Source organism: Pungitius pungitius, chromosome 4 (assembly GCF_949316345.1).
Source record: "Pungitius pungitius chromosome 4, fPunPun2.1, whole genome shotgun sequence".
Classification (NCBI taxonomy): Eukaryota; Metazoa; Chordata; class Actinopteri; order Perciformes; family Gasterosteidae; genus Pungitius; species Pungitius pungitius.
In genome coordinates this window covers 22,153,103-22,169,104 of record NC_084903.1, presented here as the reverse complement: position 1 = coordinate 22,169,104, position 16,002 = coordinate 22,153,103, and the positions used below count along the sequence as shown (strand labels likewise).

General features: G+C 47.7%; 1 protein-coding gene across 2 annotated transcripts in view; it reads right to left on the bottom strand.

The window, feature by feature from the left end:
* Positions 1–221: 221 nt before the first annotated feature.
* prmt3 (protein arginine methyltransferase 3) overlaps positions 222–16,002 on the bottom strand; it is a 37,000-nt gene continuing 21,219 nt past the window's right edge. For both annotated transcript variants that reach the window (XM_037453351.2, XM_037453361.2), the window contains exons 13-16: positions 14,643–14,729; positions 8,908–8,958; positions 4,465–4,552; positions 222–498 (exon numbers count right to left, since the gene is read on the bottom strand). In XM_037453351.2, coding sequence (XP_037309248.2) covers positions 389–498; positions 4,465–4,552; positions 8,908–8,958; positions 14,643–14,729 — 336 coding nt within the window. In that variant the 3' untranslated portion in view covers positions 222–388. The remainder of the gene's footprint in view (positions 499–4,464; positions 4,553–8,907; positions 8,959–14,642; positions 14,730–16,002) is intronic.

The window sequence follows — 16,002 nt, the reverse complement described above, 5'->3', positions numbered from 1 at the left end:
TATAAAAGTTCAGGCTTTCCGTACATCCCACATATGAGAGAGCAGAGAAGCTGTGTTGTGATGTATAGATAGTAAACTGCCTTGAGGTAAATTCATTCATTTGGGCTTTATCAATACAATTGACTTGACTGCATTAATGCAATTGCGTCACATTATAATTGGACTAGCCTTAAACCAAGGGGTACAAGAATCACTTTAATCATGTTCGCTCCTGCCGATTTAAACACACTCACGAGGGGAAAATATTTTACGTTACGTCTTTTTTATTATTACAATGCACCGAAAACAATACTAACATTCCAAACATCAAAACCCTGCATGAGAAACCATGACGGGTCAATAAAAAGTGGGCTCTCCGTCTTTGCCGGATGTTTTGCCACAGCGGACGTTATTGCAGGCTGTAGGTCTTCTTCCTGTCCCCGAGGTCAAAGGTGACCCACAGCGAGCGAGGGTCCTTCTTGTTTTTACGCACGATGATCTTTCCCCGCAGCTCCTCCCCTGGATGAAGGACAAAAACCAGCATCAGCACACAGCTTGTTGACCTTTGGAAAACTCCTCAGACTGTGTGAGGCCCTAAAACACTGCGGCGGGTTTTAGTTGAAATTATCTGTGTGTCTACCTGTTCTCTTACTCTCAAGTCAAAGAGACTCGAAGACAAAAAGGCCGACTCAAAGAGGCCCAGACTCACGGAACGCTCTTCAAAGAACACCGCGTTCTGTTTGTCCATTTTTAAATCAAAGTGACCAACAGAATTCCACGTACTGTTGTTTTCCTTACTGGCTTTGGGATGAAAACACATTTGGTGAGCCAAGTGAGCATTTAGGGCGGCAAGACGGGGGGTCCGTTCAAGTGAATGAAGGTATATGACCCTCAAAGCAACAATGTCGCCCATCGGCGACGCTAATATAATCATAAAATCTTCTTCTTCTCTTCTGGGGAAACATGTGTACTTGAGAAATGAATATCTGCTCCTGACGCCCTGCGGCAGAACAGTGCTGCTGAGCTCAGGCCTCTGCAGTGTGAGCGGAGATAGAAATGATGAAGTGTGAAAAGGCAATGTGGTCTAATGTATGTTAATAAGCAAGATGTGGGGGGGGGGGGGGGGGAAATGCGTGCGTGCAGAAGCAACGAAATCTCCAGAAGGCAGCGAGGAGGAAGTGCATCTACAGTACAACGCGTGAGATGTGGTAAAAAGGCCACGCTGATGATTATGATGCATAATTACGCTGATTCATTTCACGTTTGACTGCAGGAGGTAAATGAATGTTTACCCACACGTCAAACAAGCATCCTCTCAACCCCCCCCCCCCACCCTACCCCGACCCCCTTAACCAACCCCCCCCATCGCTGGAGGTTACAGGAGGACGCGGAGCAGAGTAAATGCTGACTGCGGCGCTCTCCTCATCGAAGCGTTCGCCATCGCTGCGGTCACGACTCACTCGTTACCATGGCAACGCCGCTGACACCCGCTGCAGAGTTGGGGGGGGGGGGTCTTAATCAATGTAATGATGCTGTCAATACTTTCAGTGGACAGAAGTACTAGTGTTTATTTGTTAAGATGCTAAAAGCCGTAGAACCGTAGAATTAATGTGAGGATTAAGCTGAAGGGGACACATTGTGGCCTCATTCCTTTTGCACATTTGGACTTTAGGTTTCAGCTAGAACAGAATTTCTGTTTTGAAAATGTCTGGAAACACCTGTACACATATGTATTCCTCTATGAAATGAAGGAGTAAGAAAGTCGAGACAAATGTGACAAACTGGGTCAGAGGTCAACATCACGTACCGGATAAGAACACAAGCCCGGTTTGCAAAATACATTTGCTTTAATTGAATTTGAAAGACAGAAAGAGCCGTAACGTTGAACAATTACAGCCTGGAAACAGCCCCTGGTGCTGATGGGAGGAGGGAGAGGGCGTGGGGGCGTGCGTGTGTGAGGGGGGGGGGGTTTGAGGGTCAGCGGACAGCTGAAGTTAAACTCAACCTGGAAAAAGGTTAAAGAAATAATTACGCGACTTTTGGTGACCTTTAAAAATAAAAGGTGAGGCAGCCACACTGTTCGTCCACTCAGTAACTGTAGAGAAAACTGTCCCAACTGCCCCCCTTCACCCCCCCCCCCCCCCCCCAGGTTTCACACTAAAGTTCATCCAACTCCCCATGCAGGAGGCTTCAGTGAGCTGGCCCCTCAGAGGCTGGGGGGGGGAGGGGGGGGGGGGGGGGGGGAGAGTTAACCATGTGTGGAAATGAGCCGCGCCATTTCGCCCCCGTGTCGTACATCAACATGCCAGCGCCACTAAGCGGGAGAAACCACGCAGGAAACACACGGCTCGCGTCGGCGTGCCGCTCAAGACCCCCCCCCCCCCACCTCCACCCATCCCACGCGGTTCGCAGCGAGGGGGAGGTGTGACCTGAGTTGAAGCGCTCTGGCACCCAGGACTCTCCATTTCATCGTTGGCTGGTCGTCTCACGACCAGAGCGCCTGGACGAGAAATGGGGACGAGCCGAGGAACCTGAAGGTCGGCCCAGATGCTGCTGCTGGGACAGGTGAGAACAGCTCCAGCACCACCTGGGGGCCGAGGACGTGACTCACAAAGCGACGCCCACAGCGCAGGTAACCAGGCCACAGCCTCACCTCCAGGATCATGAGGCTTTTCTTGCAAATTGAAAAAATAAAATATAAAATATAAAATGACCTCCTTACGTTAAAGAGGTAAAGCTGAGGGACGAAAGGGGAGAAAAAGGGGGGACCCTCCTCTTCAATACGCGAGCTACACAAACACACCAGAGCGTGACGGATGACGCGCCGTTTAATTTATTACGCTGCCAGCCGCGAGGATTTGCGGGGATGTTTTGTTCCGGCCTGCTGAGCGCCTTCTCTCTCTCTCTCTTTCTCTCTCTCTCTCTCTCCTCGCAGGAGCCCTTAGAGGTAATTACTGCTGCACTCGTACAGACGCATCCAGAGAGGAGTCGGCCTCTCGCCGTGATGAATCACCACAACAGCCGCTATTAAAAACAAAGCCGGCGGATGCTCGGGCCGCCAACCGATCCGAGCTGAATGTGCTGCTCAGTCGACAGCCAGGAGGAGAGGCCACTGTGTGTGTGTGTGTGTGCGCGCTAGAGGGTAAAGAGTTTTAGGATCTTCAAGGTGACCTCTGAAAGTTTTCCCAGACAGAGGGAAGTTTAGCACAGAGGCATTCGATGGCTCTGGTGAACTTGAGAGAGCGGAGGAACATTGCGTGTGTGTGTTATAAAGTAGGAGTCCAGAAGGAATGCTGTTAAAAACTCAATTTCTGGTTTACGGCCCCAATTTCTGGTTTACGGCTGGCGAGGCGTCATGGTGCCCCGGGGTGGAGCGAGCTCATCAATAACGCGGCGCTCACTCCTTTCTCCTCCTCCGTCCCGTTCTTCCCATTTTAACTCGTCCTCCTCCTGCTCGGAGCGGGTCACATGCAGAGCACCGTGCTGTGGACATGTGTGTGTTTGTGTGTTAAAAGGCTAATGCTGTGATTTGTCACTATGCTCACAAGTTGTGACGCACGTGAGAGCGAGTAAGGGAGCAAAAGGAAAAATCGGGTTTAGTGGCTTTAGCGCGCGACAGCGTTTGAGCGGCGTCGGTGCTCTTATCGCCCTCTCGGGTTCCCCCCCCTCGCGGGTCATTTATCACAGCCCGCTCTGTCCAATCGGTGGTCGGCGGGAGGACAGCCGGTCTCACACGTCCCCACATCGGGGGACAGATCTGCGATTCCCGTTGTGATAACAGGCGAGGACACACACACACACACACACACACACACACGACACACACACAAGCACGGGCCATGTTGGTAACATTAAGAAAAGAGATATTTACACACTTTGTCCCTTCCAACAGTACCAATATAGTTCTGACCTGTAACTAACCTTTAACCCCTTCTGATCACTTATTCTGGCTCAACAGCACGCGTTTCCTTTTCAACACAGTTCCTTCTAGAGGTGAAAAGGATTTGTCTTTTTCCACTTTCTTGGACATTTTCTCTTCAGACCAACAACAAAACTGCATTTCATTTAGCCGACGGTTTCATCCCAGGCGACAGATGCTCCGTCACCCACTCAAAACGCAACCCAAATCCACCCGACAACGGGTCAGTTTACAAAGCGCCGCTCTGGTAGCGCGTCATGATTCAGGGGCCCTCGCCCCGGCTATCAGATGAAGTTTTACATGCCGTCTGATGGCTGAATGCGATCTGTCCCGCGCGGCTGACAGATCGCTGGTGTCAACCAGCCCCCGACTGCATCTCCGCCGCCAGACGGGCAAATGACAGCGCGAGGGGGAAAATAGACCCGTACGACGCAAACCCAAGCGCCAAATGCACAAACACACACGTGACCTCCTCTCGGGCCTCGGTGGATGTACGCGAGGGCTGACAAACAGTGTGAGAGACCTGTGTACGTAAACAAAAAAAAAAAAAAAAGAGCATCACTGACCTGCTTGCACAGACACGGGGCTCTCCAGGAGGAACACAGTCTGTTTCCAGTGCGTCTTTGTGACCTGAGGACCCGTGGAGAACATCACCTGGTGTGCCATAATACGGGGGGGGGGGGGGGGGGGAACAAGAGAAAAGAATCACACCACAGAATAAAAAAATTCCAGTTAAACAATTTAAACAGTTAAATGGAGAGAATAAAAAAAGGGTAAAAAAGAAAAAAACACAAGGGTCTTGTTTGGAAAAAATTGAACCTTTCTGTTTGGGTCAATCCACTCTTACTCACCCCTTGCAGCTTTATACTTATTATTATTTGCGGCCTATGAAACAAACAGCTGCTGTACAGTGCCAACCCAGTCTCCAAAAAAAGCGTGAAATGGCTACGTTGGTCCACCGTGATAAACGTAGTCATGTTACGTTTTCCCCCAAAATAACGTTACTATGTTACGTTTCTTTTGGCCCATTCATTTACATTGCTTTGCAAATAGGTCACGTGACTATCAAGTTTCCCGTTAGTGAAAAGAAAAACATGGCGGACGGTCAGCATAATCTCCGTGAAAAACACAATATTTTAAGAAAGCATCAGCATTTGTATGCATTTCGATGGCATTTCTAGCGAGAAGTATGCGTTATTCTTTCATAATCTTCTATCAGAGACTGTAGAAGACCTTCCGTTTATTCGTTTCTGCGAAGATTTGAGTGTCCCTTTGGGAAAGCGTGATTACGCAACGCCTTTAACGGCGCATTATTAAAAAAACACTTCCAGTGGGGGCGTTACCGTAAAGAAGCGTTCAGCCTTAAAGCCACTAATCGCCAAACAAAACAAACTCAAAGCACTCGAATCACATTATGACTTTTTAAACATAAATTCCGTTATTTTTATGAGTTTTCAATGAAAGAATGCATCATTTCCGGGGGTAGGCATGCCCGGGACATCCCGAATTATGGGCAATTTTGATTTGTCCAGCTTTTTGACAGCTCCAGTCCCGACTTCCAATCACAGCCTCCTAAATCAATGACGCGCCTAAAACTCTCGGTTCGAACATTACGTCTTGTTTACATGGGAAAGGGGGGCGGGGCTTCGCCCTCAGAGCGGAGCGTCATTTCTCGCTCCACACGTCTCCTCTTTTTACTGGCCAGGAAAACGGGCGATCTATCCCACGTGGGTCTGGCTCCATTCCATTGGCTCTGACGAATCCATAGAGAGGCGGGACTTATAATTTGCCCGGCAAACGGAGAGATTTGAGCTGCATTGCTTCCACTGTGCGTGAAGTGGCCGTGAGGCCTCCACTAAAGTCTCTCTCTATTTGTTCTGCTTTACTCAATAAAAGTAAAACCTTTACAGATATACTGTCCACACACTAGGCTAACATAATGGAGACTTCCAGGCTTCGTCCTTTATGTTTTATGGGGATAAAGCCCCTGTAAGTAGTTTTTTCCCAAGCAAATCTGAGTTTCTTCTTTTTTTGTGTGTCCCATACAAATATCAAAATATATATACTGATTTTCACATCCAAACACACTCACTTATGTTCCCTTTTATCATGACAACAAGAAATTTCAAGATAAACCTTTTGCTTTCATAAATCATACAGTTTTAGTGTGTAAATGCCCAGCAGTGTACGGTCCGGGGGCCCCTATCGGGCCACTTGTTAGATGGGTTTGATGTGTTACCGACTAAAATATATGCCCCCACCCCCTAACTTGATTTAGGTCTGTTGCCTCAGGGTAACTTGTAAATATAATAAGTCAAACAAGCAATGTAAGCATTAAGAAAGTAGTGCATTTTGAGCACATTAACCACAAATGGATTCAAACATAAATTCAAAAATATTAAACAAAGAAATTAAATGACCAACACTGTATGTACAAAATCCACATACAAAACATGTAAACTTAAAGGGCTTGTTTGTGTCAAATTTTATGGCATACACATTCAACTGGCCTACAATAACCTGAAGAATGTCTTAAAATACTGAAGGGGGGGACATGATATCATTAGAAATGTTATGCCAGAGGGAGCACAGAATGTATTGTGGGGTGTTCAACAAGGAGGATTTTCAACCTCTACTATGTCTCCATCCTCATCTTGATCGACAGACTCACTGTCACTATCATCAGACATGCGTTATCCTAGTTTTAGTGTGTAAATGCAATTTCCAGCATGAGACCTAAAAAACGCCTACAGGAATAAAAGGGTTAAACCAGATACAACTTGCTTGTTTGACTTATTTGACTTATTATATTTACAAGTTTCCCTGAGGCAGTTAGGGGGTGGGGGCATAAATTTTAGTCAGTAACCCATCCAACCCATCTTAAAACTCAGTCGAAGGAGTCTAACGCCGGAGTCACAGGGTGCAACAAAACTCTGTAGTGAAAAAAGTGAAGGCCGAGGCATGCTGGGTGAGGTGCGATCCCGGCCCTTTTGGGACAGTGTTGTGCCTGAACGCGTTCATTGAACGATAGTTCATAAACTTGTTGATATTTTGGGCGAACGTGAACTGAACGTACTGTATTAATGCCCGATGAACGTCACTGTTCTCGTTCATTCTGGTGTCTATGAACGGCGCGTTCGTTCAGCTTAACATCGTTCAATGGGGTACCAGATTTCTATAGAAAACACACCATAAACGCGCATTAATAAGTGTAGCAAAGAGGCGGCGTATAATAATTTTAAAGAGTTTATGAAGTTACTGACAAGGTCGGTGAGGATGGGAGGAATCTGACCTTTCTTTGCAAACATTTGCACCTTAATGATTACTGTCCTGTTTTTCTTTTAATAATTCCTTATTTAAAAAAGACCATTTAAGCAGCATGTGTTTGAGAATGTAGTGTAGGGGTAAACTCTGCAACTGCTGCTAGTGTGGAGTGAATAGACAGCAACATAGCATCAAAGAATCATTAGGGAAATGCTGTCCCCTCAATGCTAATGTAAACCCTGGTTGGATAAGGATTCAAATTGGATAAGAAGATTAAATCTGATGCATCGCTTCAGTGTTAAAACTGATAAAATAATTGCTGTCTGTGGTTCTGGGCTGTGGCAATAATTTAAAAAAAAAATAGCTCGCAGCAACGTATGGAAAAAAAGAACTGAACTAGTTCATTTTTAAAATTTGTAAACTAAACTTTGAACTAGTTAATGTAGAAAGTAAACTTTCCCAACACTGGCTATAGGACCCCGGAAGATGATGAACTATGCCTGGGAAGGGCGAAGCCATGCCGGTACGAGCATGATGTGCAAATTAGTCGTCAGATCAAAGTATAGTAGTGATAGACTAATCGAACCATCTAACAAGTGGCCCGATAGGGGCCCCCGGACCGTACACTGCTGGGCATTTACACACTAAAACTGTATGATTTATGAAAGCAAAAGGTTTATCTTGAAATTTCTTGTTGTCATGATAAAAGGGAACATAAGTGAGTGTGTTTAGATGTGAAAATCAGTATATATATTTTGATATTTGTATGGGACACACAAAAAAAGAAGAAACTCAGATTTGCTTGGGAAAAAACTACTTACAGGGGCTTTATCCCCATAAAACATAAAGGACGAAGTCGGGACTGGAGCTGTCAAAAAGCTGGACAAATCAAAATTGCCCATAATTCGGGATGTCCCGGGCATGCCTACCCCCGGAAATGATGCATTCTTTCATTGAAAACTCATAAAAATAACGGAATTTATGTTTAAAAAGTCATAATGTGATTCGAGTGCTTTGAGTTTGTTTTGTTTGGCGATTAGTGGCTTTAAGGCTGAACGCTTCTTTACGGTAACGCCCCCACTGGAAGTGTTTTTTTAATAATGCGCCGTTAAAGGCGTTGCGTAATCACGCTTTCCCAAAGGGACACTCAAATCTTCGCAGAAACGAATAAACGGAAGGTCTTCTACAGTCTCTGATAGAAGATTATGAAAGAATAACGCATACTTCTCGCTAGAAATGCCATCGAAATGCATACAAATGCTGATGCTTTCTTAAAATATTGTGTTTTTCACGGAGATTATGCTGACCGTCCGCCATGTTTTTCTTTTCACTAACGGGAAACTTGATAGTCACGTGACCTATTTGCAAAGCAATGTAAATGAATGGGCCAAAAGAAACGTAACATAGTAACGTTATTTTGGGGGAAAACGTAACATGACTACGTTTATCACGGTGGACCAACGTAGCCATTTCACGCTTTTTTTGGAGACTGGGTTGACAGTGCTTCATTGCTGCCGGCGGGGGGGTGAACATGTGAACATCTGGCGGACCGTCCACAGCTGCCCACTATAGCGCGTGCAACCAAAAAAGGTGGACCTGCGCTGCTCACAGAGCGCTCGGCATCGGCTGTGAGGTGCTGACATCAGCAGTGGGCTCGGGCCGCCTCGGGGGAGGAGGGAAACGCGGCGAGGCGTCAAACATAATCGAGTTTTTTCCGTTAAGTGGCCCCGGTCGCCGCCGCTTACCTTGTTGCCGCAGCCTTTTTCGAAGAAAATGTCAAAGTAGCCGACAATTGCCTGCAAATGAAATATGAGGGGCGCGTTAGAATGTGACAGAACGCTGAAGCCCCGAATGTGTTTGACCGCGCTGCAGCTCCCGCCCGCATGCAGGAGGCAGGACGCGCGGCCCGGGAGCTTCAAAACGAGCAAAGGAATAAACGTGTTTTAAAAGGAGCGAGGCGGCAAAACCACACTGGGAACACATTTCACTGTTCAAATATCATCTTCATTGTACTTACCCGCCTTCGAGACAAGAATTTGATTGCGAGTGCGTCATTGAGTGTGTGTTTGAGTGTGTGAATGTGTGTTTTCCCAACTGCACCCTTCAACCCGCCTTCCCCTCAAATCCAACAACTCCACCTCATCTGGGAGACTTGTCATCGACAAAAGCAATAAATTATGAGGCTGCCTCCAACGACAAGGGGGCAATTCTGCTGACAATGGAAAAAAAAAAGAAGCTTGTTACTTGAAATTAGCAATGGTGGCGAATTTTGGTGACGGAAACGTGAGGAGACCGGCGGAGCAACGAGTGCAGGAAAATACACACAGATGGGTTTCTTGCTCCGAACGAACAGGGGGGGGTGTGTTCCTCTGAATGAGGCCCACTCAGGGAAACCAAAGCAGAAGAAACTGAGTTCTTTTCTTTCATGTTAAGGTTTCCAATTCAGTCTCTGCTGAAGTGGATCTACGGAGCTATAAAGTGAAAAGCAATTCACACACAGTCAACAAACTGAAGGGAGAGTCCGTGGCCCACAGTGCCTGTAGGTGACCGCTGTCAGATATGTGAGGTAAAAACCACCCCCCAGGCTTGTTTTCCTCCCATCCCCCCCCAACCCCACACACACACACACAGTGGATGAGGAGAGAGGCGCTCTATCAATCTCAGGAGCGCACTTGTAGTGGCAATGATGCAGAACTAATAGCTTTTAATCCTGACGCAGCTGACAACTTGGAGGCCGGGCTCCCTGAGACAAAGAGGAGCCGAATCAATGGCAGAGGGGGGGGGGGGGGGGGGGGCAGAAGAGAGGAAAGAAGGGTCGGCAGTGACAGGAAAGCAGACATGGGGGGAGAGAGAGAGAGAGAGAGAGAGGAGGAGCAGGATACAGGGAAGGTGGCTGTAATATAATGTGAAGCTGGGAGAGAATCACAGGTGTAAAAGTCTTCCTGTAACAATTCCATGTTTCCACAATGCATCAAAGTACAAGAAAAGACGCGCGGAGGCAGACCGAGACAATCCGGATGCCGTGTTCAAATCAACCTTTATTGACTCGGACAGGCGGGGGGGAGGGGGGGGGGGGTGGATGCAAACTCGCAACTAAACCGCCAGAAAAGAAGCACAAAGTGGATAAAAGAGCACGTCGACCCGACGCAATTATGGCCTTTAATGAATGGCGCGGAGGCGCTCGGTGCCGAGGTAATTAGGAAATTAGCCCCGTGATTACTCGTCAGGCGGAGCGGCTTCACCTCGCCCAGCCGGGGGGGCAGAGATCATCCGCAACGCGCCTCGCCGATGACAACGCCTCGTAAGAGAGATTGATTGGCACCCCCCCCCCCCCACCCCACCCCCTCCCACGCAACTTTCACGCGGCAGCGAGGCAGGGCTCATTTGGATCTAGGCCACTGAGTGAAAAAGAAAGTAAAAGATATGTTTGAATGACATTTGAAGGTAAAAAAACTAAACAAATTCAACTGCCTCGTGTACGAGACACAAAGTGTAAGCAATAAGCAATAAAAGGCCGCGATGACTCACATCTGGGACGGGCTGTACCGAGCCGCCTTGATGCTTTCTAACAGGGCTGAAGGAGAGAGAGAGAGAGACCATCAGACTTCAACAGGCCCTTTGAAAGACGTTAACGATTTTACAACATGCAGTAAAACGGTGCAGCGGAATTCACACTTTCGTTGGGAACTAAAAAACGAAGTTTATCTTCTGTCCACCTGAGGAAGACCACCGCGTCTTCAGCTGCTACCACGTGTTCCTCCTCCTTCACCCGGTTAATGTGCTCACTTGGTCCGGTTGGTTCTAATCAGGCAGTGTGCAAAGAGCTCTAATGTGAACGTGCATATTTCAGATCGGTTACACAAAGTAATTGGGCTTAAAACCAAAACCCCTATAAAAAAAATTAAAAAAAACCTCAGAGACTTGTATTGAAAATGCATGTTCCATTAATCTGTGATCATTTTAACAACCAGTAAATTGTATCTGAACATTTTTGTTTTTTAAATCCCCTGACTGATAACAGCTTCTCTTTGCCAGCATTAAATTGAAGGGAGGGAAGTGGCAAGAGAGACAAATAGAGTGCAAGGAAGTTAAAAACACACACACACACACACACACACACACACAGATAAGTGATGGCAGTGGGCTTCCTGGCGGCCCACGGAAGAGGCGCAGTAACACCGGCCCCCGTTCTCAGGGAAGGGGGGATGGGGGGGGGGAGGGAGAAAATTAATAATTATCATCATGGATAACACCAACAGGGAGCAATTCATCATCGCTCCCCATTCGCCCAGGCTGTGTGTCAGCGAGCTGCGTGGCCCGGCCAGATACTATTATACGACATTGGGTGGTGGGGGGGTGAGGGGGGGTTAAGGGGAGGGTAAAGAGGGAGGGGGAGGGAGAGAAGAAAGGGCTAATGCGCTTTTGATGGGGTTTATCCAGGCGTGGAAGCTTCAAGCACGACCACCTCACAGGCGGGTTGTTGTGGATCCCCCCCCCCCCCTCCCCCTCCACCTCAGCATGCTGCTGAGGTGGAGCGCGGATGGGACACGCCTGCGGCCCACCTCCAGTCAGCGTCACTCGCTGTTGAACGCGCAAAACGACTGAACTGTACCAGAGAGACGAGATGGAGGAACGCGGGTGGACACGGTGTGGACTGGGTGGACTGGTTGGACACGGTGTGGACTGGGTGGACTGGTTGGACACGGTGTGGACTGGGTGGACTGGTTGGACACGGTGTGGACTGGGTGGACACGGTGTGGACACGGTGGAGGGGACAGTGGGAAAACTTGTGTCAAAGCTTTTATCTGATTGGAGGAGACACACAACCTCCGCCGGGGAAAACGGGCATGTTCCCCCCCCCCAAAAAAACCATCCTCTCTGTCCAATGGTGGAGCGCTCGGTGCCACTGGAAGGGACACCGGGGCCAGACGTGCCATCGTGACCAGTACTTTATAACCGCTTGACCACCACTGCTGATAAACAGACAAACAATGGCCACAATGTGTGTGAGGTGTGCACGTCCAGCTGGTCTCAGTTCACACAATGCCACTTATCACGAGCTTCCAGCCTTAACCCACTTCTTATATGGACCTTGTTAATCGCACCCAGAGACCCCTTAGATCGAGTCCTGCACTAAACATGGGCCGACTCACAGTGGACAGTTTATTAAAAAAAAAAAAAAAATAGGATTAATGCTGCAAAACCAGAGATCTGGCATCCACATTACCCACAATGCAATTTAACAGCATACCGTAGGGTAGGATGTATAGCACCTTTCAAGCAAAAGGGTAAAAAAAAAAGAAACACACCACCATTTAAATATATTTTCCCAGCATATAAACCAACTTTTAAGGGTGTAAAATAAGCACATTTCCATTTCAGCTTCAAGGATGTTGTCATAAATCAGCATGTAGAACATTTGTCGATAGTCGACTGGAAAAAGCCCGGCCCAGCAGCCAGATGAGCGACCGACTAACATGCCCCTCATAATGTGCTAAAAATTGTCCTTGAAGTTGACGAGTGCCTGCCCCGACACTCCAGAAGGCCACCCCCCCCCTGCCCCCGCCTCACACAATTTAAATTTGATGAAAAGCAGGTTAGAGATGGATTGCAGGAACATTTTCCAAGTGCCAGCACTCTGCATCAGCAGCAGTCAGACAGCCGCGCAAATTAATTACAGACAGAAACCTATTCGCTCCTGCAACACCTTCAGCATAAAGCGTCACTTTCTTTTTCCATTTTCAGCCTTAAAAAGACAAATAATTTATGGAGTGGTGGGGATGAAACGTAAAGCATGCAAGCAGGATTTCTGATGAAAGTTTCTTTTAATGATACGTTTGTCCCGTATGAGGCACCGCGGAGGCAGACAGAATGTTTACAGGTCGCACGGCACTCGAGATGTCAAAGGGAGGCGAGGAAAGGAGGAATTAAAAAAATAAAAATAAAATGGGATTCTTCTCGTGTGCGAGCAGCGCCTGACGCACGGGGTCGTGCTGTTCATTTAATGCAAGGTTAGGCAGGCTGAGCTGATGAATGGACTGTCGGCAGGAGAACAAAAGCAGGCCCTCCATCACAGGACGGGAGGCGCAGCAGCGCTCCCTCACTGGTTCCACTGTAGCGCTGGTTTACCCTTCACACCCCCCCCCCCCCCCCCCCCCGACCCCGACTGCTACGGAGGAGCTGCCGCCAACGCCGGCTGCAGATCGGTGTCTTTATGGTAGCCTCGCTCCTGCAGGTCAATAATCCGTCTGTGCGACCCGGGGGGCGACCACGCGGGGCGCAGGAGGCCGTACTTTCTAAACCATACGTGCATTATAAAAGCTAGAGACACACCTGGACGGAACAAATAAGTGGTCGATCCTACACGTGAGCCACAAAGACGCCGTACAGTGGGTGCAGGAGGAAAGCAGGGAGAGACCAGTTTGTTTCTAAAAACCTATGAGACCAAATGAAATAATCTCTTGTGCGCTCCCCATCATCTGTTTTGCTGCCGGACCGCCGGCGCGACTGGACCCGTTACCCTAGATATGGAACAATGGATGTTTTCAATTACAGAGCAGAAGAAAAAAAACCCAGAGGATGTTTACAAATCCCATTAGCCTGTGAGCGGGGGCCAGATAATAAGCACCTATTGATTATCCATTAAACCAATACAGTGCAGTGACAGTGCAGCACACAACACAAAGCCGCTCCGACTCAACAGGGACGGATCACTCCTCTCGCCGCAGAGCGCCGCGGCCTGCAGGAGGGAGGCGGCCCCGTGGTCGGCCCGGGACAGATGGGGCTCGAGCTCAGCACCTCCCCAAATACACCCGCGGAGCACCGACCCGTGAGTTGGGAGGACAGACGTGTCCATTTCGCTGAAAGTTGACTTAAAAGCTTGGGCCGAAAGGTTCGGAGGAGGGTCTTACAAGGGGTCACGTGACTTTTGTCTTTGGGTTAATTAACTGCCCTTAGCTTCAGTGACGGGAATCAAAGTGAATATGTCGCGGAGTGTCGTCGGTTAACGAGGTCGAATCATTTTGGGATATCTCTAAATCATATTTTAAAATGTTGTTTCAACACTACGTTCTGATTCCTAATCGTTTTCCATCCTAAAAGTAACCCATCAAAACACTGGATGAAGTTGTTGTGTATTATCAGGTCACAAAATGAACATCTACAGGCAAGAGAAACACGTTCTTTCGATTGTGATTCTTGCGAGCGGGCTGTGAACATCCACTACGTTGTATGACATGTGTTGGCAAAGTCACGTTAGCCTCAATGATTCAATCCGAAACTCTATTAAATATCAAACTGACAAGACACAAAACAGGATCATGATCCATCAAGCTGACTGATGTCCCCGCTGGTTTTGCCGCCTTGTTCCTTTCACACAGCGTCTGAGCAGCGATGCCACCGGATCCTAAACCCTGGATCTTTAATGTTGGCCGATTGGACTGAATGTGGATCCGAATTATATTTTTTGCGAGTTACTTACTGTGCATTCTGTGGTGGTTGTGATCTTCAGGCAGAATTCGGACGCAAACTCCAGGTCAGACAAGCAAACTCGGTTACAGTCGAACGTCTGTTGGAAGACACGAATGATCGCAGCACACGATGAATAAATGCAACACAAACTTTCCATCCCAGCCAAGGGAATTTTTTTTTTTTAATTATTCCTATTTCAACAAATGTGCAGTTAAACAGGTTGTGGAAACTGAGCAACACAAGTGAAAAATAACAGTAATAGTAAGAGCAACACATTAGCTCCAGATAACTAAAAACAAGGCGATCATAATAATGCACATTATGATAACTCCCAAAGCACTCAAATGAAACTTACATACTTTTCTAAACATTAAACATGTCATATGAGGCAAAAAAAAAATCTAAGTTGAACTTTCTATTTGTTCTCACTGAGGAGAAAAAAAAAAAAAAACTCATCTGTTTGGTAGGAATTTATAATTCCACGAAAGGGCTCTCAATTTTACGGAGTAGCAGTCCGCCTTAATGGAATGTAATTGGATCGTATCAACGGAAGGCGATAGATGAGAGTCCGTGTAATTTGGGCAGTGGGGCTGTCTATTTGTCACTGGAGGGGAGAAACTATCGATTAGAAGATTCAAATTCCATTACATCAAGCTCTCCTCCTCATTCATCACCTCCACAGAAGGGTGGAGGACATGCTACTCAGCAGACGGGCCGGCCGGCCGGCGAGCGGACGCCCCGCGTGAGACGAGGGGGAGAGCGTTCTTCTACACGGAAAGATTCAGAAGAGCTATGTTGGACCGTGTGTGTGCGCGTGTGTGTGTGTGTGTGTGTGTGTGTGTGTGTGTGTGTGTGTGTGTGTTATCTCTTATGGGTGCGCTCTCCCGTCAGTGAAAACCGCTCTATCCACAGGGGGCTGAGAGTAATGAAGTTTCCTTAAGAGGAACTTAAACAAGGATTAGACCGATCAATCACACACACACACACACACACACACACACACAAACAACCCCCCCCCCCTCTTGAGGGCCCTATCTTTTCCTCTCTCCACAGCTAACTGCTCTGATTCCCTGTCTGTGGTCTAACGGCTCGGGCCCCACAAATTCCAAAACCCCTCGTAACTGCCATCAGACGGACGTATTGGTTTGAAAATGCGTCCCCTCGACACGGGCCTTGAACATCAGACGTTCGGTAGTCGGAGTCATCCAACAAAAACATCTGGCAGAAACACTTCATCAACTTATTTAGAAAGTGATTTTGTTTATCATAATGCTGAGCAGTGATATGTAGACTGTCAAATGCACCATTTGAAGGAAGGATGGGTCCTTTTGCCCAGTTCTGCACCGTCAACCATTTGTAAGCAGTTCAAT